The sequence below is a fragment of the Chionomys nivalis genome, chromosome X (assembly GCF_950005125.1).
Source record: "Chionomys nivalis chromosome X, mChiNiv1.1, whole genome shotgun sequence".
Lineage (NCBI taxonomy): Eukaryota > Metazoa > Chordata > Mammalia > Rodentia > Cricetidae > Chionomys > Chionomys nivalis.
This window is the reverse complement of record NC_080112.1, coordinates 37,426,638-37,454,006: the sequence shown is the minus strand read 5'-3', so window position 1 is coordinate 37,454,006 and position 27,369 is coordinate 37,426,638. Positions and strand designations below refer to the sequence as shown.

The following is a 27,369-nucleotide window of genomic DNA, read 5'->3' as shown; positions in this document are numbered from 1 at the left end:
TTTACAATTGAAAGTGTGACATGCTGTAACAAAACAGCACTTAAGTCCTGAGTGCCACTTATCTTTTTTTCCCTACTCAACTGCCTAGTTATGGTGAGGTGTATGGCCCTTACCACTAAACTATTTTAAAAAGCATCACATCCACTTTGTTCAGCACAATGATACTTAACATTTATAAATTACTTTTCACTTTCAATGGACACAACAAGCATCAGTTAATTAGTTGTCACACAACTGAAGTTATTTTTCATTAGTCTAATTACAAGTGGACCAGATTAAACTGAAGCAGCGAAGGCAGGTGACAGGAGGATCAGAGCCCGGCTGAGAACGCTGAGGGCTCTACCAATTATGTTCGCCATTTGTAGGTGAAAACGAACCTTCACCAAAGTACAAAATCACGAAAAAAGGAAAAAAATTCAGTTTCTGAACATCTTCCTACTAAGAGCCACAGTGTCATATACGGAAAGGGATGAACTACAATGGCTTATCTCTACTCCTCCCCAACATTCTGTATATACCAAATAACAGAAACAAGTCAATAAACAGTGAAGTAAATACTTCACTTATCAAAAAGGTTTTCACTATTAAGATTTATGGTGCTGTTCCAAATACCTGAGAAAAACCAACTTTTAAGAAGGAAACTTTATTTCAGTCCATGTTCTCAAAGGTTTCAGTACACGGTCAACCAATTCATTGCTTCCAGGCCTGTGGCGAGACATCTTGGCATGGAATTGGAAATATAGCAAAGCTGTTTACCTAATACTGCTTGGGATGCATAAAAGGAGGGGGAAGTGTTGCTGCTCCAAATATCCCTTTGAAGGGCATACCAGTAATGACCTTCACTAGACCCTGTTTCTTCAAAGTTCCATCATCTCCTGGCAGCACCATGGGCTGGTAACCAAACACATGGACTTTAAAAAATTATGTATAGCTGGGAGGTGGTGGTGTACACCTTTAATCCTAGCACTCAGCAGGCAGAGACTGGTGGATCTCTGAGAGTTCGAGGCCAGCCTGATCTACAAAGTGAGCTCTAGGACAGCCAGGGCTGTCACACAGAGAAACCCTGTCTCAGAAAACAAACAAAATATTTTTTTGTAATTGTATTAATACAATATATTTAGATCATATTCACCTCTCAATTCTTCCCAGGTCTTCCACCATATCCCCCTTTCAACATTTAGGGGTAGAGTCTCATAACCCTTACCTTTATGTTGGAGTGTTGACCGACTTGGCTGATCTTGTGCAAGTATCAGGCAGGCAATCACAGTGCTGGAGAGTTGATTGGCTTGATCTTGTGCAAGTGCTGGGCAGGCAACTACAGTTGCTCAGTTTAGGAGTGTAAGGACTCTGTTATGTTCAGAAGACACTACTTCATAGTAGTCCTTCTTGACTTCTGGTTCTTATAATCTTTCTGCCCCCTTCCTCAATGTTCCCTAAGCCTTGGGGGAAAAATATAATACAGATGTTCCAAATATGGACCTTCTAAAACATTTATTATTGTGAGAGGCCTCACATGTCATGGCACATGTGTGGAGGTTAGAGGACAACTATGTGTAACTGATTCTTTACTTCTACCTTTATGTGGGTTCAAACATAGGTTGCCAGTCTTGTACAGCAAACCCCTTTATCTGCTGAGCCTAACACATGGACCTTTGAAAGATACTTCAGACTGAAGTTATAATACATGACCATCATTCACATGACGGCTGTTTTTTTCAGTGTTGTACTTTAAACAAAACTGTTTTAAGGATCTTGTGCTGTTTTTGAAGTAGTACAGTATTTATGGACAAAACACAGAAATCAGAAGATTGCACGAAACCCAATACCAATTCACACATCTACATCATACCTCCTGCACTATCTTTTAAACATTCATTCTCTGGGAATTTCATGTGACACATTTTGAACATATTTACCTTTTCACCCAACTCCTCCCATAACTACCTTCACTATCTTCTCATTCCTTCTCATGCAGTTTTGAGATTTGTTTTACTTCCATCAAGTACAGTTTGTGTTGCTAGCTAGTTTGGAAGTGTGGCCTGTCAGAGCCTATGGTCAACCTACCAAGGGTCATGTCATTAAAGAATCCTGATTCTCTCTCTCTCCGCAGTCATTAAATGCCAGTAGGGTCTTAGCTAGTGGTGGGATTTTTGTGCCTCCTTTCCCCTTCTGTGCTGTGATTTTTTTTATCTGACTGGAGCTTGCACAAGTCTTGTGCGTGGGGTTACAATCACTCTAAGTTCATGTGTACAACTGCCTGTTTGTATCCAGAATATAGCTCCCTTGATGTGATCCATCACCTCTGGATCTTTCTGAGTCCTCTTCCAAGAAGATCCCTGAGCTTTGTAGGGATCGGTGTGATGCAGATGTCCCATTTAGGGCCGAGAACTCACCAGTCTATACTCTGCACATTAATTGCCATCAACTGCAAAGGAGGTGCTTTTCAAAGATATAATGTTTTCTAGAGTGGGTTTTTAAAAAAGATTTATTTATTATATATACAGTGCTCTGCCTGCATGTATGCCTGCATACCAGAAGAGGGCACCAGATCTCATTATAAATGGTTGTGGGTCACCATGTGGTTCCTGGGAATTGAACTCAGATCTTCTAGAAGAGCAGTCAATGCTCTTAACCTCTGATCCATCTCTCCAGTACTACAATGGGTTTTGAAGGCATCTTGATTCTAGAGCTTAGAGAACTAACAGTATGGAATGAGCTTCTCAAATTTTAATGTGCATCAAAATCACATTCCCTTTTATATAGAAAACTTAAATATATCTTTTATGAGAAAGACAAAGTTTAGACATGAAGAATTATCCATCAGGAAGTAATTTTATTATTGTGTTGTCATTTCTGCATGTTCCCAATGCTCCAAATGTTCTTATTGTGCTTGCAGAACCTTTATAAGTGGAAATAAACATAATGTTATATCTTTTAAAACTAACTTGCACTTTCAGTATTTGTTTTATGAGTTAGGAAAGGAGTATAAAAACTGGTAAATTTGACAATTAAAAATATCATCTATTTGCCAGGTGGTGGTGGCGCACGCCTTTAATCCCAGCACTTGACAGGCAGAGGCAGGCGGATCTCTGTGAGTTCGAGACCAGCCTGGTCTACAAGAGCTAGTTCCGGGACAGGCACCAAAGCTACAGAGAAACCTTGTCTCGAACCCCCCCCCCCAAAAAAATCTACTTTTATAAATCTGAAAGAAAGTTTATCACAATTCTTTATTTTTTGAGAGGCTCTCACTATGTGGCCCAGGCCTGCCTGGAACTCAATGCATAACCTACGCTGGTCTTGAATTTCCAAGTGCTGGGATTATAACTGTATATGCTACACACAGCTTTTTTTTAATATGGAAGAGAAAGATGCCTAATCTTAGCAAATATTCAGTCATAATAAAATGTGACTTATTTTACCAAAGAAAACATTATGATAGAAATTCCTTATATTAAAATATGTTGCTTCCTTTTCATTTCTTCAGAGTACCTTGCATATATAAACATGCACATATATACATCAAACACATACACTCACTCTGCATACAGTTCGTTTCTCATTAATATGACACATAGATTAGACCACTTTATTTTGTTTTTAAAATTAAAAATTGTGTAACAAAACACCCAAAAGGAAAATAAAAACTGTATCAAATTTTGGTGCATGTATAAAAAATATAGAAGTACTCTTCAAAAAGTTAGTGTTGAACCATTTTAATTTTAACATTTATTGCAAAGCACATTTTATAAACACTAGATAAATTTACATATAAAAGCTACACATATACAGACACAAAAGAAAAATAGCAGTACTATTAATGCAAGTAAACTGATAAAATGTTTAAACAAATATGACAATAAAAATCATTTTCATTGCTATTTATTTTTCATAAATTTAAAAACTACTCAGAAATGAAATGTATTTAGTATATCATGAATACTATCAAAGTTTAGAATTACAGAAACAACACAGAACTACTTATTTTAAAAATCTTTCAAATATTCAATAGCCAACTGACAATTATTAATGTCAGTAAATAGTCAACATCAGTAAAAGTTCTTATCTAACTGAATAGAAAATTTTAGGCTTTGGTTAACAGGCTAAATTTGGTGGAAAAATCTTAATGTCTCCTTTACATTATATTCCTGAGTTTTTGCATAACGTTACAGATAAGATAAAAACTTAAGGTATAGCTTTGTATAACGCTGCATTTTAGTTCTGAAAAAACAAGTATTGAGATTATTTTAAATGTGAATAATAACATTTAATAACCAAGACAGAAAAGAATGCATTTACTTTAGCTTAGCTCAGGGAAATGTTAATGCCTCTGACCACAATTTGTAAAGATCATTTGTAAAATACGACAGAAATTCTATTATACCTGCCAGAAGTTTTTATTTGTACCTCATGAGATCATATTGACTTTGTAGAACACAATGCTTTTGTAAAAGAAATGCTCAAATGATGACAGTCAGCACAAGGCTAGGCACAGTGTAGGTGTTTCGTATTATTAATTTAGCATAACAAAGTATTATTTCTACACATTAACAGTTCAACAGGTTGATTTAAAGCATTTTAAACATGAAAATACAGTTTTAGTAACAACCATAAGAGGAATTTTTACAAGTGGCCATTTTCAGTCTTAGTTTTATAAAAATAGAGTTTCAGATTCCTTTAAATAGGCCTAAGAAGGCTGCCCCTGTTTGCTGCTAAATGTGATAAGACCAACCTATTAACACCTTCAGAACTGATTAGTTTAGATGACAACCCTCCCTAAAGCAGTTTCCCTTGAAAACAATCTATGCATCTGAAGACTGGATCCACCAATGTGTATTTCTGAACAATTCCCATACCTCCTGGAAAATTACTATGATTAAATGGATTTGAGAAATAATGATTTCAGGTTACCAAAATTTTTATCATACTTGACCATTACTTTACATGAGTAAAAAAAAATGTATGGAGATCTTGAATAACCTGCTTAGCTTATCATCAGACCTTACCCAAAAGTATTTCTTATCTAAAAGTCACAGGTTTTGCTCTAGGTCTCTTGCTAGTCACAAGAGCTATCAGACAGTGATCACTTCTGTCAAATCTGCTGGTGATTGCTGTTCTATAGTTTTATATTGCATAGGCTTTTTCTTACTAGGAAACAGAAGAATCATCTGGCAGTTGTATTTTAAAAAGAGCAATACAACTTATGAAGTTAGTTCTTAAAATGGCAATGTCAGCATCAGTAAGAAGTATTTGCAAAGCTGATTATCAAATATCTTAGTTTTTTTCTTTCTTTTAAAATAGGGTCTCACTACGTTGTCAAGGATAGTTTTGAACTCCCGAGCTCCAGAGCTTCTTCCACTTTAGCATCCCAAGTAGCCTGGGACTACAGATGGCACTACCACATTCAGCTTTCAAATTCCTATTTCTTTAAAAAATTTTCAATTTACAAAATAGTATGTCAACTCCATGTACAAAATCTCATTAGTCATATAATGCAAGAAGAAAATAATTATTTAACTGGATATGCATTTTAAAAGTACATAAGTTTATTTAATTATTACCTAGTAACAAATTCCTCTAAATAAAAAGAGAAAATAAGTAACAAAATACACTATCAAATGAATGCCATAGAGCACTAAGGAAAATTTAAATTATCAGAGATTTGAAAGAATTTTTAATTAATATTAAAATTGTTAACCGGTAGCAATTTCTGTTTTCTAATAAGAGTATTATATAAAAAGAAAACTGAAAGCTCATTGAAGGGGTTAAATAGTTTATAAGATGACTAAAATTACTTAATTGAAATGAACTATTTTAGATCTTCAAGTAAATTATATGGTATTCAAAGAGTTATTTAAAAATAGCCTTTAACAATTTTAGAATTAGTAAAAATTACTGATGGCTTAAGACTAATATACATAAGTATTTTATCAAACTCTATATATAAAGATTAGAAAGGGCTTAATACCACAGTCTGCTTCAAATCGCCATCTGTATCTCAGCAAAGTTATAGAAGCTGTCAACATCTCCAGATGCTGTCTCCTTCTTTTCTGATACAAACATCTATTTAAAATACAAAACAAACACAAGATTAGTTCTGTGGCCCTTAAATACCAAAGGCCACATATTTATAGAACAAAGTCATAAGCTTAGGTTTTTTTTTTTAAAGATTTATTTATTTATTTATTTATTTATTGTGTACACAGTGTTTGGCCTCCTTGTATGCCTGCAGGCCAAAAGAGGGCACCAGATCTCATTACAGATGGTTGTGAGCCACCATGTGGTTGCTGGGAATTGAACTCTCTGAGTCATCTCTCCAGCCCAAGTTTAGGGTTTTATCTTTAAGAAGTTTTTAGATTTACTTTTTATGTGTATGGATGTTTTGCCTGCATGTATGTATGTGTACCATTTACATGCTTGGTTTCTTCAGAGGTCAGAAGAGGGTATTGGACCTCTGAAGCTGGAGTTACATATGGTCGTGAGCCTATGGGTTAAAGAATATACTATAGATACAAGTACTATTTGGTTGTAAGGGAAAAGAGATAAAATGGAAAATTAGATTAAGATATAGTAAGATCTATACCTTTGTCCCGTTGAATATCTCGTTTACGATAAGGTGACATCCTTCTACAGCACCATCTCCATTAAATTCCAGGGCAATCACAGGACCTAAAATGAACCCCAAGAAGTTTTTTCTCACCACGAATATAAATATATTGTAAAGCTTATTCTTGAATTTCTTTTAGATTTTTGACATAGTTCACTATGTAGTCCTGAAATACACTATGTAGTAGTCTGCCCTTGAACTTTTCTCCATCCTTCTGCCTTTACAGGTATGTATTAAACCCAGCATTCATTTTTTGATTCTTCTCTGAGAAACTTCCAGTATCTTCATCAGGTGGGAACAAGAGGGATGGAGGTAAAAGGGCACATCATTTTAACTTTTCCCTATCCCTATCATAAAACAAATAAGCACTGAGTCTCATCTTAGGATGCACAGCTCCCGTACTATTACACAACTGTATCACATTTTTAAAAATTATGTATGTGTGTGGGTATGTGTGTATGTGGAGTGCAAGTGCCTTGTGGAGGACAGACGAGGTCATTGGACTCCCTGTAGCTGGAGTTATGGACAGTTGTTCCTGAGCTTCCAGATTTGGGTCCTGGTATCTGAATTCCAGTCCTTTGCAAGAACAGCAAGCATTCTTTAACTGCTAAGCCATCTTTCCAACCCTTACTGTCACGCTTTCAACTTTTTAAAATTGTCTGGTTTCTTTGGTTTTTATTTTTCTTTTTAAAACAAAACAAACAAACAAAATAAAAGAATCTCCACTAATTTAGCAGTACAAAGACTAGTGGGCAAAATACCAAACAAGATAAAAACAATCCAAGTCAACACACAAGTCTTACCAGGCAGCCTGCTCTCCTTCTAGTACCCCTACTTAACCAGCCAAGTTCTAGTTCACCAACTATGGAAATAAATCAAAAGGGAATTGAGGCCAGGCACCAAAGCAATGCCTCTTTGAAAGAATTTTCCTTGAGTGTGTTTTAAAGTTACATTCTAAAAGTAAATATCAAACTTTTATTTTTAATCCTCTGAATAGAAAGATTTGTGCCTCCTTTCCCATTCATTAATTTGAATGCTTTTAAGACCCCCTCTGACTTACATTTTGAGTTAAATATTCATGATTTAATCTTTGGCAAACCTGGAATGTAGCATAGATTTGTTGGCAAGCATGACCAAAGCCAATCAGACCAAGAAAATGTGTGCTTCAATTAATGTGTATTCAGCTATCACTATATTCCGAACAGATCAGCATTTTATTTCCTATGGTGATGGAGAAGTTTTGACCTCAAGGAGTTTACAAATGTGTCTCAAAAACAGATTAAACAAACAAAACAATATAGAATAATGGAGTACTACATCTGAAAAACCAAGGTAAACAAAATATGAATGCTAAGTTTAATGTAGTTCTGAGACCTGGACAAAGCACAAGAATGAGATAGATCTCATTATATTTGGCACTGAAATAACTGGAGGGTTGAAATTTAATACAGCAACAAACAGGAAAGGCAAGTAATAAAACAGTCAACTGTACCCTCACACAGACCTAGTGAACAAGCTAAACTAGGAGTTTACAGCACATAGTATCTATAGATTATGATAAGTACTGAGTCAAAGAAGAGGCAACTGCTTACATTTTCTTACTCTTGGCAAAAAGGCTCTGTGGAAAATGTGGCTGATAAGAAGAGGAAAGAGAGGGTCATGTAGTAGCATGGATACAGGTGAAAATTGTCTCAATGTACCCTTTTATATAACTTGATATTGGAAAGCATGTCAGTATTTCAAAGCCAAAAGTAAATGTGGGGGAAAAAGCAGTTCTAAAAGTTAAAAGCAAACTAAAATAAATGAGTCGATCAAGTTAGTGATATGACCATACAAAGACTTATTCTAAGCAACCTTAGAAGGCAATGCCTTGTCTGTATACCTTCAGTGGTATGTGGCCTAAGTATAAAAATATAGAAGGTGATCGAAAGCCAGTAAGCTAGGCCAAAGTAGGCCTGAGGCAACGAACTCCACCTTGGGCCAGAGCAGCATTGAGGCAACAAATTCCACAGGAGTGAGATGGAACCAGCTACCTAGGCTGTAGTGAACCTGAGGAAGCAAGCTCCATGGGAGCAGGAGCTGTGAGCCAATCCAGTCCTGGGACACTGGTAGACCAGGATTGAACCAGGGTCCTGGTCCAGAGACAGTGAACTCCACTGGAACAGGTACAGGAGAGTACTGTTGCTGAGTGAGTGAGCCGGTGTCAGAGACTATTGAGGGTCCAAATGTGAATTTGGGGCCTTTAAGGGAGTATACCTAAGCCAGGACCCCTGTGGGTCTGGAATTGAGTCTAGGACCTCTCAGGAACTAGGCCTGAGCCAGGACCTCTGCCAGTCTGGGCATGAATCTGGGACCTCCGAGAGGGGAAAGGCAGGAACCAGAGATCTCTGTGGGGCCAGGTGTGAGTCTGGGACCTCAGAGGGAGTAGGCCTGAGCCAGGTCCTCTGTAGGTCCCGGCATTGGTCTGGGACATCAAAGGGAATAGGCAGGAACCTGGAACCTTTGTGGGTCTGAACGTGAGTCTGGGACCTCTGAGGGAGTAAGCCTCTGCGGTTCTGGGGGCTCCTGAGCCTGGGACCTCCAAGGCAGTAGATCAGAGCCAGAGACCTTTGCAGGACCAACTCCATGCCAAGGACCTTTGCAGGAGTGGATCCAGACCAGGGTATACAGAAATAGGTCAAAGCCAGTAACCTAGGCCAAAGTAGACCTGAGGCAACAAACTCCACCTTGGGCCAAGCAGGACTGAGGCAACAAATTCCACAGGAGTGGGTCTGAACCTCTCTTAAGATTGGAGGGTGTGTGTGGGAGGGGGTATGGGGGAGGGTGTGTGGAGGAAGTGGTAGGGAAGTGGGAGGAGGGGAGGAAGTGGAAATTTGGATTGATATTATTTTTTAAAGTAATAAAAATAATAAAAAACAAAAATACAGAATGAAATATTAACCAAATTAAAAACAGTAACCTTATTAATTAATTAATTTCAGATAAAATTGATTTTAAAACAGGGAAGATAATCAGAGCTAGATGGCGTTATTATATAACCAAGGGGTTTCCAAAGAAAAATCTATCAATTCTAATGCATATGCAATTAATAGACCTTCAAAGTATACAAGGTGAAGCCTCAATAATTAGAAAAGAGAAATACACAAATCCTCAGTGACACCTGTAGATTTCAACATTTCTCTCATTAATATATCAAATAAGTAGGCAGAAAATAAAGGAGAGAGATGACTTGCACATTATCAATAAGTTGGCATAATAGATATTTATATAGCATTTTACCAAGCAACAGATTTTACATTATTAAATAATGCATGAAATATAAATAAAACAGACCGAAGCCTGTGTCATAAAACAAGTTTAACTAACTGTAGAAAACAGCAAGTTTGTCTTTTTTAGGGTATATGCACTTGAGTGTAAGTAACCATGGAAGTCACCAGAGGATGCACTAAGAGCTTGAGTTATAGGCATTTCTGAGCCACCCAATATGGGGTACTGGGAATTGAACTCTGGTTCTCTGGAAGACTAGCAAGTGATCCTAATGACTGAGCCATCTCTCTAATCTCCAATTTTTTTGTTTTTCTTTTCTTTTTCTTCTTTTTTTTTTTTTGAGACAGTATTCTAATAGGTAACCCAAGTTGATCTTGATCTAACATATAGCCCATGATGGCCTGATACTCATGATCGTGTCTCAGGAATGTGCCACTATACTGGCTTTAAAAATACTTTTCACTAAATTAAATATTAAGTTACTTTCTCTATAAAGGACCAGATAGAAAGTATTTTAGCCCTTGTGTACTATACATTGCCTGCCATGAAACAAATCTTTGGTGGTGGTTAAAAAAAAAAGAAAACCCAGCAGAATAGATAGAAGAATGAATATGACCATAATCCCATAAAACTTCATTTTGTTTTGTTGGTTTTAGGAGACAGGGTTTCTCTGTGTAGCTTTGGAGCCTGTCCTGGAATTAGCTCTTGTATACCAGGCTGGCCCTAAACTCTCATAGATCCACCTTCTTCTGCCTCCCAATTAAAGACATGTGCCACTACCACCCAGTCAAAAACTTCATTTTCTAATGCAGGCTGTGGGCTGTATTTTGCCAAATCTTGAATAGAATGAATATGAAAATACAATGTGTTGAAAGTTGCATGATACAGCTAAAGTCATACGTATAGGGAAAAAAAATCAGTATTAAATATATATGCAGTAGATCCTTATTTGCATACTTGTTAAAATTCTCCTGTAACTACCTCTACACTTAGGTGGTGTACTCCCCATCAATACTTGACTCTACTTTTGTAGCTATTCTCAGACATGCTTGTTGTTCATATTCCTAGCTAAGTGAAGTTAGCGTTCTTGTTTTATTCCTCTTATATATGCAAATATCCTTTCCACCATCTGAATTGCGCCTTATTTTTCATATTTCTGAGGTCCCTATTGATTGTGGTGTTGACATAGCCCCCAAACTTGGTGTCCATTGTACCTAACTGAGGAAGGCTATTCTGTGCTTCATGAGAACATGTTTGTACATATGCTTCACGCAGGCATGCTGTTAGCTGTAGTTCTAAGATCAACGTCAAAAATCTTACTTAAATCTGTAATTTATGCTCAAACTTTAAGAAACTAGAGAATGAACAAATCATACCTAATGTTAGTGAAAATAAGGAAATAATAAATACGAGAACAGAAACCTAATGGAATTGAAAAGAAAATTGAAATGCAAAGCACTTCTTTGAAACTATCAGTAAAATTAGAAACATAACATAAAAAGGTACTGAATGTCACTAATCAAGAAAATGCAAATCAAACTCATGATGAGATATCAACTTCACATACATGTTAGGCTATTATCACAAAGAGAAATGCATTGCTGAGGATGTGAAGCAAGAAGAACAAGAACCCTTGTGCATCGCTAGTGGGAATTTAAATCGTTATATATAGTCATTATGATAATACTTCTTCAAAAAAATTAAAAATAGAGCTGCCATATAATCCAGCAATCCCACTTCTGGGTATATATTCAAAAGAAATCAAATCACTACCCAGAAAGAATTCCTATGTTATTGAGGCATTATTCACCCTAACCAAGAAATGGAATAAAATTTAGGGGTCTTGTTGACAACTGAGTGGACAAAAAAAGTATGGTATGGACTACTCGGTGGCATATGTCTTTAATCCTAGAATGTGGAAGGCAGAGACAGGCAGATCTCTGTGAGTTCCGGGTCATCCAGGGTTATGTAGTAAAGCCTTATCTCAAAAAAATCTCACTCTCCTCTCTCTCTCTGTCTCTCTCTCTGTCTGTCTGTCTCTGTCTCTGTCTCTCTCTCTCTCTCTCTCTCTCTCTCACACACACACACACACACACACACATACTCACGTCTATTCTGCTAAAAAAAGATCTTGCCATTTGCAACAACATGTATGAGCCACAGGGCAGCATGATTAGTAAAATAAAGATAGATACTGTATAATTTCACTTATATGTGGAATCTTGAAAATTTGAATCCACACAAATAAGATAACATGGTGGATCCCAGGGCTGAGAGACTGGAGAAACTGCAAGATGCTGGTTACATCATATAAATTGGTGTAGTTATATGATTAGTATGTTGAGGCTGCATATATAGACTGTCTAAAATGCATGGGTTTAATCTACAACACAACCCCCCAACACACATTTAAGATAAGTTCTTTGGATTTAATGTATAGTATGATGGCTATAGTTAGTAATACCATATTGTTTACTGGAAAATTGCTGAGACTTTAAATGCTTTTATCACAAAACAACAATTATGGGCCATTGAGATGACTCAGTGGGTAAAGTTTGTTGCACAACACGGAAACCTGAGTTCAACCCTCAGAATCCAGTAAAAGCAGAAACAGAGAAGTAACTTAACAGAGTTGTCCGTAACCTCCATAGTTGTGCCACAGAACATGCACCCACAAACATACATATAATAATAATAGATTTTTAAACAAAAAATTTGAAGACGTAACTGTTTGTTGTAATCATTTATAATATATGGATAGGTCAGGTCACTAGATTATATACTTTAAAATGTAATATCTGGCAATTATATATAAATAAATCTGAAAAAATTTAAAAAGTTACCAAACAAAACATCAATTTCTAGACTGATGGAAAAATGAGAATAAAAGCCTGACACCCTGCGTTTGATCTGTGGGACCCATATGGTAGAAGAAGAGAATCAGCTTCTACAATTTATCCTCTGACTTCTACATTTGCCCTGTAACACAAATGTGTCCCCACCCTGCCACGATGGAAGGTAAACACAGCAGATACCATCTCAACTTCACCTCTTCTACAAAACCTAAAACCCTTTCTAACCTGAGAAAAGAGCAGATGATCCCCCAACACAACAACATTCTTCAGACTAACTGGAGGTGATGAAAAACAAAAGTAGGTTGACAACTGTCACAGAGTTGGCGAGATCCAGGAACCACAGCAACTAAAGTCAATGTGGGATCTAGAAATGAATTTTGGACCTGAAACTTGCTGGTAAATGAGAACATCTGGTGAAATGAGAACAGACTGTACAAGTTAACATTTTACCAATGTCGATTTCTTGCTTTTGACAAATGTGCCTTGGCTACATTAACATTTGGAGAAGCAGGAAGAAGATATACAGAAGTGCTTGGTACTGTCTTCGCAAAGTTTCTGTAAATTTATTCTAGAGATTTATTAAAAATAAAAAGCATGAAAATTCAGACTAAACTACCAAACCTGGCATGGCCTACAAAGCACCATTTTGTCCACTACTGCTCATAGCTCATCTACTGTTTTTGTTGAAGAAGATGAGCCTTTCAAACAAAGAAAAACAAGTGCCCAAGACCATCTGAGAAACTACCAAAATATTGATTCCAAGGACATATAATAAAGACTTCTGAGAGAGTAGTTCAAAATTTATATTTTTAAAAACATCCTACATAGTTTTGAGGATTAGTATGGTTTGGAAGTTCTAGGATAGAAAACAACAGATTCTCTTATTAATAGTCAAATAGTAATATTTATTAACTAAAGAAGATAATTGTGATTAAAGACTATCTAGATTCAGCTATGAATTACAATAAAGGTAAATTTCCAAGAGTAAGCCTATTATTTAAAAAAAATGGTTTTCAACTGACAACTATTTCAAAGGACATCAGGCAATGTCTAAAACATTTTTGTTGTTGTTGCCACAACTGAAGAAATGTGTATCAAGAGGGCAGGAGCCAGAAATGATGTTCAACATTCTATAATGCACACACCAGCCCTACTCAGGACAATTACCTGCCTGAGAATGACTATTATTCACCTTATTCCACCCTGTTAGAATATTAGCATCAAGTTGGCTTGCTATTCCACATGACCTAATAAACTCACTATTGGGCAGACTAAATTATTTTATCCATTTTAGGTGGTTTTGAGAATAAGATATATAATTTTTTAAAGTTTTTATTTCACTTTTATTTTATGTGTTATGGGAGCTTTGCCTGCATATGTGTGGACCATGTGCATGCAGTGCCTTTGGAGGCCAGAAGAGGGCATTGGATCCATAGGAACTGGAATTACAGCCAGTTGTCAGCCACCACTGAGACTAGAGAACCTGGGTGCTCTGGAGGAGCAGCCAGTGAGTGCTCTTAACTGCTGAGACATTGCTCAACTCCTCCAATGTTCAATTAAAAACACACACACACACTACAGAAACACTGAAAGAACAGCATAAATATCCACCTTACCTTTAACTATAGTCACCAAGAGTCAACATTTAGCCACATTGGTTTTCTTAAAACAATTATTTGTTTGTATATTTACTTATTTTTATAAATGTAGAGGTGTGGGCACTCATGCCATGGACACACTTATGGAAGTCAGAGGATAACTTGTGGGTGTAAGTTCTCTCCTTCTTCCACGTGGGACCCAGGGACTGAACTCAAGGTCATCAAGCTTGGTGGCAAGTGCTTTTACTCATTGAGTCATTTTGCTGGCCCCTACATACTATACATTAGTGCACACACATACTTTATTCTTGTTTTGCTGACACCATGATACTCAGCATGCATTTCCTACCTAATCACAATACTATTTCCATACCTAAGGGAATTAAACAACTCCTATCACCTTCAAACTCCTAGCTTAAAAACTATATCAATCCCATATCAAATCAGGGTTCTCTCTTTGCATTAATTGTTATATCCCTTTAGATTATTTTAATCTAAAAGAGTTCCCTCACCTGAAGAAAGCTAGCTAGTTATCGTATAGAATGTCTTGTATTTTGGGCTTGGTTCATTCTTTCTTTGTGGTGTCATGTAACTTTCTTTCCTATCTTGGTTCAGTTATCAATAGATTGAAAGATTCCCTTTCTCCAGATTTAGAAAAGAAAAGAACAAAGACAGAAGAGGTTGGAGGCAGAAAGAAGGTAAGAGACGCAGCCTGTAATCATAATATTCACCTGCTTTCTTTTTCTTTTCTTTTTTCTTTTTTTAAAAATATTTATTATGGGGGCTGGGAGATGGACCAGTGGTTAAGAGCATTGCCTGCTCTTCCAAAGGTCCTGAGTTCAATTCCCAGCAACCACATGGTGGCTCACAACCATCTGTAATGAGGTCTGGCGCCCTCTTCTGGCCTGAAGGCATACACACAGACAGAATATTATATACATAATAAATAAATAAATATAAAAAAAAAGAAAAAAAGAAAAAAATATTTATTATGTATACAATATTCTGTCTGTGTGTGTGTGTCTGCAGGCCAGAAGAGGGCATCAAACCTCATTACAGATGGTTGTGAACCACCATGTGGTTGCTGGGAATTGAACTCATGACCTTTGGAAGAGCAGGCAATGCTCTTAACCACTGAGCCATCTCTCCAGCCCCTCTTTTTTTTTTTCTTGAGACAGGGTTTTTCTATGTAGCCCTAGATATCCTAGAACTCGCTCTGTGGACCAGATTGACCTCAAACTCACTGAGATCGGCTTGCCTCTGCCTTACAGTCCTGGGATTAAAGGAGTGTGCCACCATCGTCCCTTCCCTCTTTTTTTTGAAATGGTCTCAAGCAGCCCAAGCTGGTCCTGAACTCCTTATATAGCTGAGAATGTCCTTGAACTCCTAAACTCCTCTTGCCTCTACCTCCCAAGTACAGGGATTACAGGTGTGCACTACTTTGCTCAGGCCTCTACTTTTCCAAAGGTGCATAACAGTTATTAAATTACCTGCACTATTTTTTTTTGAGACAGGGTTTCTTTGTCTTGGACTCGCTCTGTAGACCAGCCTGGCCTTGAACTCACAGAGATTCACCTACCTCTCCCTCCCGAGTGCAGGGATTAAAGGCATGTATCACTACTGCCCGGCCCCTGCATTATTCTTTGTGAGGTTTATTTGTTTATTTCTTTTGGTGCTAGAAATGGAACTCAGGTTCTTATGCTATTCAAGCACTCTTACTACTCTTACCCAACCCCCATTATTCAATGGTCAAACTGCCCCCAAATTTTTCCAATGCAAACTCCTTCAAGCTGATTCTTTTGACCTGACCTGAGTGCTTCAGTCTTTAAGTACTTCCTGTAGACATGTTTTTTCAATTAATTAATTATTTTATTTTACTTATTTTTATTTTATGTGAATTGGTGTATTACCAAGGGATGTCAGGTGCTCTGGAACTGGAATAATAGACAGCTGTAAGCTACCATGTGGATTCTGGGAATCAAACCTGGGTCCTCTGGAAAAACAGTCAGTGTTCTTAACCAGTGAGCCATCTCTCTAGCCCCAGAATCTCTTGGTTTTTTAAGACTTGATTGTATGACATTATTTCCTGAAATTCTGGTAACATCTGCTCATTGGTTTTAGTTCTACTTTTTCCAGAAACAAAACATTTTACTACTTCCATGTGAAATGTTGTATTATTGAAAGACAGGTACTGTTTAGGTTGAAGCAATTCTATAAGACTTCTTTACTAATATTAAATATTGATTCAGATTACTGAATTCAATACTAACTCTTACACTTTAGGATATCCATTAGACGTATTGCATAATTCCATTCCTAGAAGTTGATGAGAGTTTCAAGGTTCATTTCCAAGATTTTATTTGAATGTTCCTATGTCAAAATATATTCTGAGGTAGACTCAAGCTCTGGATTGAGTAAGTCATTGCCACTACCACAATAACTAAGAAAAAGATATGAAATATTATGCTAACACTTAACAGCCCAATTACATAGAGCATTATTGCTTAAAATTATTGTAACAGTCCTTCTATGTATGTATTTCATACAGTTTTAGAGTTCATTATATTTTATTTCTACATAAAGAACACACATACAGAGTATACCCAATTAGCATTCCATATTGCTATTCATACCGGTTTGGAGCCTTAAGCAAACAATGTCCCTACTCCCAACAGAAAGATAGTACTTTGGCCTCCAGAGTCAATATGCCTTTAAGAAAATATAGGCAAGCAGCATCTTTTCAGCGGGGCATGCAGATTCTAGCTCCTCTCTTTCGCACATTTCTTCACTATCTGGAACTTATTGCTGGTATTCACTTGCTAGGGAAAATTATAATTTTCACAAAAAGTTTATATGAAAACAGAAAATTAGTGACTATAATTCTTCTTTTTCAGTAGAGCAAACGCATATCCTTATTATGTGCTTTGTAACAGTACAAAGATAAAATAGTAATAAAATGACAACTAAAATAATACAGAAATGTGACCATTTAAGTACTAAGAGAAAGAACAGGAGAAAAGTGAGTTCTACAGTGCTTCTTGGGTTTTGGGGAAAACCAAACAAAAGAGGAAGAGAAGGCAACATGAAAGAAGAGAAATGTTAAGAGAGTCAAAAAAGAAAATAACCACAAAAGTACCCCAGTCACCCAGAAAATACCTTTGTTTAGAAGAAGACAAAAGTCAGATGCCTTTTCTCGGAAAACCCTTTGAGCATCTTCAGGTTTCATTGACACTTCCTTTGTCTGCACTAGGAGAAACCCTTTACCAACCATCTGTGGAGAATAAAATTTCATTCAGATTAGAAAATGAACTTTTGGGATGAAAACAAGGTTTTGTTATTTGAACATTTTTCCATATATAATGCAACCCAGCATTCTGATTTTTGTTTTAGTTCTGAGTAATTCAGACTCCGCTGTCACAACTTTACAACTACTAACCAGAAGCTTAATTTGATGATACAGAAAATGGTCGATAAAAATACCATAGTTCACTACAATTAACATAATTTGTTAAATATAATAAAGATGTTAAAATAAAACAGAAAAATACCACCTAATGTTAATTTTAAAAGCCATCACATCAATTTGTATAGTATAGTGCAAGAATGATTGACCACACATAGGGGACCATTTGAAGTTTTCTGAATATTATACATATATACATACAAAATACATTTAACCTCTCATGAGATGGGTACCACCACCATCTTCCTTGTAGGGATGAGACAATTAAGATGTGACATGGTTAAGAACTTGCCCAAGGTCTATAAATTAACAGAGCTTTGATTTTAATTCAAGTTAATGAGATGGTGGATTAAAGAATTATTTTTTAGGATGGGTGATGGTGGCTTGTAGATGGAGGCTGTTTGTTCACTTTCCGGCCACCCAGACCCAAAATAATCACACAGAAACTATGTTAATTGCAATACTGTTTGGTCAATAACTTGCGTGTGTTTCTAACTAACTCTTACATCTTAAAGTAATCCATTTCTATTGTTCTGTGTATTACCATGAGGTTGTGGTCTACTCACTACTGGCAAGGTTCTGGCAGGATCCTACAGGAGTCTTTCTCCTGTGGAAGCTACATGGCATCTCCCTGACTCTGCCCACTCTCTCTATATATATCTCTTCCAGCCTGGCTATATTCTGTTAAGCCACAGGCCGAAAGCAGCTTCTTTATTAACCAATGGTAATAAAACATATTAACAGCATACAGAGGGGAATACCACATCAGTGGCTCATGCATTTGATCCTAATACTCAGGAGGAGAGGCAGTGTGAGTTCGAGGAACTGGGAGATCAAGGCTAGCTTTGTCTAGAGTGAGTTCCAGGATAGCCAGACCTACACTGAGAAATCATGTCTCCAAAAAAGAAAAAAAAAGAAAATACTTTTTTAAAAAAAATCAGTTAACTAAATATTTTTTATAAATTTTTATTCACTTGATTGCAAATATTTTCTAATTTAGTCTATAAAATCAGTGGTAACAGCTTATTATATTTCATGCTATAGTTCTATTATTGAATATCATACAATAAAATTGAATGAAACTCAAATCCTATTTCAGAACTTTCACTCAATGTGACCTCAGACAAGAAGATACATTAAAAATTACAAGAAACTGGAGCTGGAGAGATGGCTCAGAGATTAAGAGCATCGACTGCTCTTCCAGAGGTCCTGAGTTAAATTTTCAGCAACCACAGGGTGACTCACAACCATCTATAATGAGATCTGATACACTATTCTGGTATGCAGGCATACATGCAGGCAGAACACTGAATACATAATAAATAAATAAATCTTTAAAAAACTTACAAGAAAACCTATGAACATTATTGCTAGATGATAACTGTAAAGACTTAAAATATCAGAATCAATCTTATCACTGTTTCAAATTTTATAGACTGTCTTCACCCATCATCATTCTATAATCAGATATATAAACTAAAAAAATTATGATTAAATGGCCAACCATGTTGGTTCATGCCTATAATCTTAGCATTCAAGAGGTGAAGGCCAGAGTATCAAGAATTCAAGGCCATCGTTTGCTACATACCCACCTGCATAAGACATTTTCTTAAAAAAAGAGATTAATTGAAAATGCCATTATCTAAAACAAAGCATGAACTATGAAGCTGTATCTTAATATTTTCACTGAAGATAATTAGAGACTCTTTTACATGAAAATCATATTTCTGAAGGCTTTTAAGTTGTGGTAACTAACTAACTTCAATTATAAAATATACTTAAATAATTAAAGCCTTTTTTACTCTAATTTATCCTGTAAATACATGTGATTCATATAAAAGCAAAAAGTAATTTTGGAGGTGAGAAAACAAAGTCTCAGTAACTTTCCTTAACTCCCTATGCAGTGTTTTTTTTCTACTCAGTCTTCTAGAACATCCAATCCTCTCAAGTTTCATACTCCCTATATAAGAAAACAATTTGTTTGTGAAAACAATATAAAATGTGATTTTATGATGTTCCTCAGCAAATCAGAGTTGGTAACTGCATCTCCCAGTCTAAGCTGTCCTAATATAGCTGTGCTATGAAAATACTTAACTTTTATTTTTAGAACTAGTTTCTTTGCTAACTCAAGTATAATTTAAATAATATATAACCTCTCTACATAACATTTAGGCCTTTCCCTTTTCTTCGCATCAACTTTCTTTTAGCACTGGGACAGCACAACAGCTTTATGTTTAAGGGTTAATATACAGGAAGAGTATCAGCCTGCATGTATGAATCACAGCTCTGATGTTTACCAGCTAGCTGAGTGACTTTTGCCAAGTTATTTACCCTTTCTGTAGGTCACAGGGTTGTTTTGAACACTGAGTTAATTCATGTAACTCTTTTACAAGTACCTGACTAGTAAAAGTATGTAAGAGTAAGTTACTATTATTATTAGTGTAGGATTGTTATTTTGCATTCCAGAAGGACATTTAAAGAACATCACTCTTCTAAGTCATATTCTTGCAAAGGCCATTTCACACATCAGATACCAAAAGCCAAAAGGTTCAGAGCATTGATGACTCACAAATAGACTGTGTTGATGGTTTTTTTTCTTTAAACATGTTAAAATATCCTAATTATCTAACAAAATGGAGTTTAACTTGAATGATTAATCTTTGAAAATTATATGTAGTAAAAACTCACAGACAAAAGAAATTTGCCATACACCATGATGAAGATATTTACTTCTCAGATGTTGAATTAATATGTGACTATATAGTGTAAAGTCTACAAGCATTTTTTTTTTTTACATCTTACAAAACTTACAGCATGCTTCTTATCATACTGGCACAACAAAAGAAAATATCAACATCTTAAGCCAGGCACAATAGCCTAAGCCATTGGGATGCAGAGGCAGGAAGGTTGCTAAAGTTCAAGACACAGGCCTGGTCTACATAGTAAGTTTTAGGCCAGGTAGGGCTACACAGAAAGACCCTGAATCAAAAAACAAAAAAAAAAAAAAAAAGAAGAAAATACCAAAGTCTAAAAATTATAATTTAGCTTCTATAGTTTTAAAAGCTATCCCTCAAATATACTTTGTAAATTCCAGACATGGGTTCTCTGCATTACAGATGTATAGCTATCAAGAGGTATTCATTTTTACTTTTTGTCAACACACTCACTCCTTTTGGTGTGCTTCAACTTTAAAACAGTCCCTTCAGAAAGACACTTACTTATTCACTTCTGGAAGCTTGTGTTTTAAACTTAAAACAGATTGCTATTGGCTAAATTTTGATCAATATATCTTCCTACCAACAAAGGAGCTACTGCTTCTGGAGCCTAACCTCTCCCTCCTCATGTGCTTTTCAAGGGGAAGCTGTTGTGCATTAACTCTTCTCTACCTGATGAACTCACTGAAAGCAACCAGTCATGAGTCTTGGAGATTCTGCCATTCCAATTCCCATGTTATTCATATTATTTGTAGATCCCCACTTCCTATCAATGGCGATGGGACAAGAGAAAATAAGGAGCCCAATGTGGATGACACTGTCAAAACAGGGTCTAAAAGTTGTATTCTTAAACATCATTTTCAACCTCTAAACCAATTAAAACTCCAAAAAAAATTTCCTCATTAGAAAAATCATTAGCAAAGACTATGCTTCAATATGCAGTACTGTTTGTGAGCGTGTGTGGAAATTGTTTATGATGAAGAATGGAAAATCTTTGAGGCAAAGAAATGTGTCTGTATGCCTTAATTTCCAGTATCACCTAGGTTCTATTATTTCTAAGTTCCAACTAATTACAAGGTATTTAAGCAAAGATGTGGAAAACAAACTTGTATCATATAATGAATGAAATATGATAACAGCATAACCTGCATATAATTGATGCTAACAAATGCTTACTAAATTAGATTTAAAAGTTGCATTGAGAAAGGATTTTGTAGACCAAGAGATCTGCTTCTAAGGTAAACTTTGTGGATCCAAGGAATTCGAGGACTATAACTTGAGGGTTGCCAGTATTTCTAATAATTAATTTGTAAATAATTGATGCAGGATTTCACACTGTATGCTGTGAATACCACTGGTGAATAAAGAAATTGCCTTGGCCTGTTGATAGGGCAGAACTTACGTAGGCAGGGAAAACTAAACAGAATGCTGGGAGAAGGCGGAGTAGAGAGAAGCCATGTAGCTGCCAGAGACAGACACTGGAACTTTACCCAGTAAGCCACAGCCATGTGGCGACATACAGATTAATAGAAATGGGTTAAATTAATATGTAAGAGTTATCCAATAAGAAGCTAGAGCTAATGGGTCAAGCAGTGATTTAAATAATATAGTTTCTGTGTGATTATTTTGGGGCTATGTGGCCAGGAACAAATAAGCGGCTTCCCTCCTACTATAAATAATAACAATAAATAAAACCTAGCAAGTCCTATCTATGTCTATTTCTCTTCTCTCTCTCTCCTTACCTCATCAATTAATTTTCTGGCATTTGCAGTTGTATAATCATCAGCAAATAATACCACTAGGCACGACTCATCGCTGTCCTTCTGTCTCTGACCCCGGGATATGGGAACAATGCTTCTATTGGCTTCTGTAGAAATTCGTACAGCTTTGAATTCTTCAGTAGTTGGAATAGGAACATAGTCTTGAACCACAGCATTTTCTGGAAGAAGGCTCCAGTTGAGTTCTCCTGACACAGGTGTAAAATCATGAACATGACTCCATATATTATTGAAGATACTGAGCCCTGCATCTTTGAATTGGGCTGCTAATTCAGGGTAGTACCACTGAAAACATCCAAACTTGATATTTGTGGAAGATTCAATAATGGGTTGAGTGGCACAGCACAGAAAGACTTCCAACTTTCTACAGTCCCTCACACGAAATTGTTGGCAAGCTAATGTACACTTACAATCTCTACAATTTCGGAAAAATACACTGCCTTTCACTGGTCCCAAGAAAAGTATGCAGTTGGTGCAGTCATCAATGGTAATGGTAGCTGAGTGATCAAAAATATAGATGTTACAGTTTTCACAGTCTTGAATGACAAATTGTTGTCCTGCCACTTTTCCAGGTAAGCGACCTACTGTTTCATCCTTCAGTCCGCTGAACATATAATCTTTTGGATCAACCTGCAGGGACAAAGCACAAGACTTTGAGTATTGTTAAGATATTCACCAAAAACATGTAAGTGCCTATGGGATGCCAAACACAGTTGTTAATGCTAAAGCTTAAGTTTCCAATTTCATTGACTTTGCAATAAATTAGAAACCAGTAAATAAAATGAATGAGGAAGGAAAGGGGGAAGGAAACCAAAGTTCAAGGACACAATCAGCAAGTGCTTGGATCTTGTTCCAACCATTTCAGTTGTAAATTTTTTAGGCAACTGGGGATATTCACACATATACACAAAGCCTATAACCTCAAGGACTTCTCTTTTTTTCATTTTCTAAGTGTGATAACAATACTGCTGTTACAGAGAGGTGAACTTGGCAATTTTAATTAATATAAACTTTATAACCTTGGTTAATATATATCTACCTCCCAAGAAATGGATCTGCTCTTTCTGCTATCAAATTTCATGCCTGGGCATGCAAAGCTAAAAGAAAGCCTGTGTGACTCTATGATTTGGGTCTGCCTGTGCGTTAACCCAGGTGACATATCATCACTGCTACTATCAACAGCCTTTCAGCTTATTTGGAATCTGTGTGACCACAAAATTAGTATGGAGTGCAATGGTAAAGAATATATTTCTAAAAACGATTATTCTAACAGAGTAGCTATGTAAGTCAGACATGAGAGTGCACACCTGCAATCCCAGCATTTGGGAAGCTGAGGCAGGAAGATTACTAGGAATTCAAGTCCAGCCAGGGCTACAGAGCAAGAGTCTGCTGCAAAAACATTGCTAAGAAAGTAAAGCTTATATCCTCTGCATCTATCCTAATCAGAACATACTATTTCAGCTGGGATGTAGCTCAGTATTAAAATGTGTGTTTAGAATGTACAAGGCCTCCCCCCCCCCCAAAAAAAAAAGCCCAGGACCAGATGATTTCAGCACAGAATTCTACCAGAATTTCAAAGAAAAACTCCTCAATACTTCTCAAATTGTTCCACACAATAGAAACAGAAGGAACATTACCAAATTCTTTTTACAAGGCTACAGTTACACTGATACCCAAACCACACAAAGATGTGATTACGAAAGAGAATTACAGACCAGTCTCCTTCATGAACATTGTGCAAAAATACTCATAACACACTGGCAAACTGAATCCAAGACACATCAGAAAAACCATCCACTATGATCATGTAGGTGTCATCCCAGAGATGCAGGGATGGTTCAACATACAAAAATCCATCACCGTAATCCACCACATAAACTGAAAGAAAAAATCCACATGATCATCTCATTAGATGTTGACAAAATCCAACACCCTTCATGATAAAGGTCTTGTAGAGATCAGGGATACAAGGAACGTATATAAACATAATAAAAAGCAAATACAGCAAGCCGACAGCCAACATCAAGTTAAATGGAGAGAAACTCAAAGTGACTTCTCTGAAATTAGGAACAAGACCAGGCTGTTCACTCTTTCATTCATTTCATTCATTATATCTATTCAATATGGTACTCACGGTTCTAACTAATGCAATAAGGCAACAAAAGGAGATCAAGGGAATACAAATTGGAAAAGAGGAAGTCAAACTTTCACTATTTGCAGATGATATGATAGTATACATAAGTGACCCCAAAAATTCTACGAGGGAACTCCTAGGGCTGATAAACACCTTCAGTAATGTGGCAGGTTACAAAATCAACTCAAAAGAATCAGTAGCCCTCCTATATACAATTGATAAAGGGGCTGAGAAAGAAATCAGAGAAATATCACACTTTATAATAGCCACAAATAACATAAAATATCTTGGGGTAACACTAACCAAAGAAGTGAAAGACTTGTACAAAGAACTTTAAGTCTTTGAAGAAAGAAACTGAAGAAGATATCAGAAAATGGAAAGATCTCCCATGCTCTTGGATAGGTAGGATCAACATCATAAAAATGGCAATCTTACCAAAAGCAATCTATAGATTCAATGCAATCCCCATCAAAATCCCAGCACAATTCTTTTTTTAAAAAAAGATTTATTTGTTTATTATGTATACAACTTCTGCCTCCATGCATTCCAGAAGAAGGCACCAGATCTCATTATAGATGGTTGTGAGCCACCATGTGGTTGCTGGGAATTGAACTCAAGGCCTCTGGAAGAGCAGCCAGTGCTCTTAACTGCTGAGCCATCTCTCCAACTCCCAGCACAATTCTTCACAGACCTCAAAAGAACAATACTCAACTTCATATGGAAAAACAAAAACAAAAAAAGCAAAAAAAAGAGGAATTGCCCAAAAATCCTGTACAAGAAAGGAACATCTGGAGGCATCATCATCCCTGACTCCAAGCTCTATTATAGAGCTAAACTTGGTATTGGCATAAAAACAGACAGGTGGACCAACAGAATCAAATCGAAGACCCTGATATTAATCCACACACCTATGAAAACCTGATTGTTGACAAAGAAGCCAAAATTGTACAATGGGAAAAGAAAGCATCTTCAACAAATGGTGCTGGCATAACTGGATGTCAACATGTAGAAGAATGCAAATAGATCTATATCTATCCCCATGCAGAAAACTCAAGTCCAAATGGATAAAAGACCTCAATATAAATCCAGCCACAGTGAACCTGATAGAAGAGAAAGTGGGAAGTAGCCTTAAACACATTGACACAGGAGACCACTTCCTAAATATAACACCAGTAGCACAGACACTGAGAGAAACAATAAATAAATGGGACCTCCTGAAACCGAGAAGCTTCTATAAGGCAAAGGATAGGCTGGAGAGATGGCTCAGTGGTTAAGAGCACTGACTGCTCTTCCAGAGGTCCTGAGTTCAATTCCAGCAACCACATGGTGGCTTACAACCATCTGTAATGAGATCTGGCATCCTCCACTGGCGTGTGGGCATACAGAGAGGCAGAATGTTGTATACATAATAAATAAATAAACCTTTAAAAAAATTTATTAATAAAGAGGGCAAAGGACACCGTCAATAAGACAAAACGGCAGTCTACTGAATGGGAAAAGATCTTCACCAACCCCACATCAGAGGATTGATCTCTAAAATATATAAAGAACTCAATAAACTTGACATCAAAATGCCAAATAATCCAATTATAAAATGGGGTACAGATCTAAACAGTGGATTTTCAACAGAATAATCTCAAATGGTCAAAAGACACTTAAGGAAATGTTCAACATCTTAAGTCATCATAGAAATGCAAATCAAAACAACTCTGAGATAGCATCTTTTACCAGTCAGAATGGCTAAGATCAAAACTACCAATGATAGCTTATGCTGGAGAGGATATGGAGTAAGGGGAACACTCCTCCATTGCTGGTGGGAGTGCAAACTTATACAGCCACTTTGGAAATTAGTATGGCAGTTTCTCAGAAAATTGGGAATCAACCTACCTCAGGATCCAGCAATACCACTCTTGGACATATACCCCAAAGATATCACACTACAAGGACATTTGCTCAACTGTGTTCACAGCAGCATTATTTGTAATAGCCAGATCCTAGAAACAACCTAGATGTCCTTCAACTGAAGAATGGAAAAAGAAAATGTGGTACATTTACACAAAGGAGTACTACACAGCAGTAAAAAAAAAATGACATCTTGACATTTGCTTGAAAATGAATGGAACTAGAAAAATCATCCTGAGTGAGGTAACCCAGACCCAGAAAAAAAAACACAGTATGTACTCACTCATAAGTGGATATTAGACGTAAAGAAAAAAAACCAGCCTATAGTTCACAACCCCAGAGAAGCTAGGTAACAAGGAGAATCCTAAGAGAAACATAAATGGATCCCCTGGGAAGGGGAAATAGACAAGATCTCTTGAGAAAATTGAGAGCGTGGCGGTGGTGGAAAGGGAAGAGGAGGGGAGAAGGGACGGGGGAAGGAGATCATGAGGGAATATGATGCTCAAGAAGGGGGAAGGACAGAGAGGGAGAGCAAGGAAAGAGGTATCTTCATTGAGGAAGCCGTTGTGGGGCTAGTGAGAAACATGGCACTAGGGAAATTACCAGTAATCCATAAAGATGACCCCCAGCTGAGTAAGACCCTAAGCAACAGAGGAGAGGGTGCCTTCCCCTGTAATCAGATTTATGACTATTTTAATTGTCACCATAGAACCTTCATCCAGCAACTGTTGAAGCAGATGCAGAGATCCACAGTGAAGCACTGGGCTGAGCTCCCAAAATTCAATGGAAGAGAGGGAGGAGTGAGAATATGAGCAAAGGGGTCAAGATCATGATGGGAAAACCCACGGAGACAGCTGGCCTGAGCTAATGGGAGCTCGTCAACTCTGTATTGACAGAGGGGGAACTTTTATAGGACTAAACTAGGTCCTCTGAATGTGGGCGACAGTTGTGCGGCTGGGGCAGTCTGTGGGTCATTGGCAGTGGGACCAGGATTTATCCCTAGTGCTTGAACGGGCTTTTTGGAACCCATTCTCTTTGGAGGGACACCTTGCTC

The 27,369-nt window shown here is 36.9% G+C and overlaps 1 protein-coding gene across 1 annotated transcript in view; it reads right to left on the bottom strand.

The window, feature by feature from the left end:
* Positions 1-3,801: 3,801 nt before the first annotated feature.
* Rp2 (RP2 activator of ARL3 GTPase) overlaps positions 3,802-27,369 on the bottom strand; it is a 32,916-nt gene continuing 9,348 nt past the window's right edge. Inside the window, exons 2-5 of the mRNA XM_057759572.1 lie at positions 22,244-22,909; positions 17,481-17,595; positions 6,581-6,666; positions 3,802-6,060 (exon numbers count right to left, since the gene is read on the bottom strand). Of these exons, the coding sequence (XP_057615555.1) occupies positions 5,977-6,060; positions 6,581-6,666; positions 17,481-17,595; positions 22,244-22,909 (951 nt within the window). The 3' untranslated portion in view covers positions 3,802-5,976. The remainder of the gene's footprint in view (positions 6,061-6,580; positions 6,667-17,480; positions 17,596-22,243; positions 22,910-27,369) is intronic.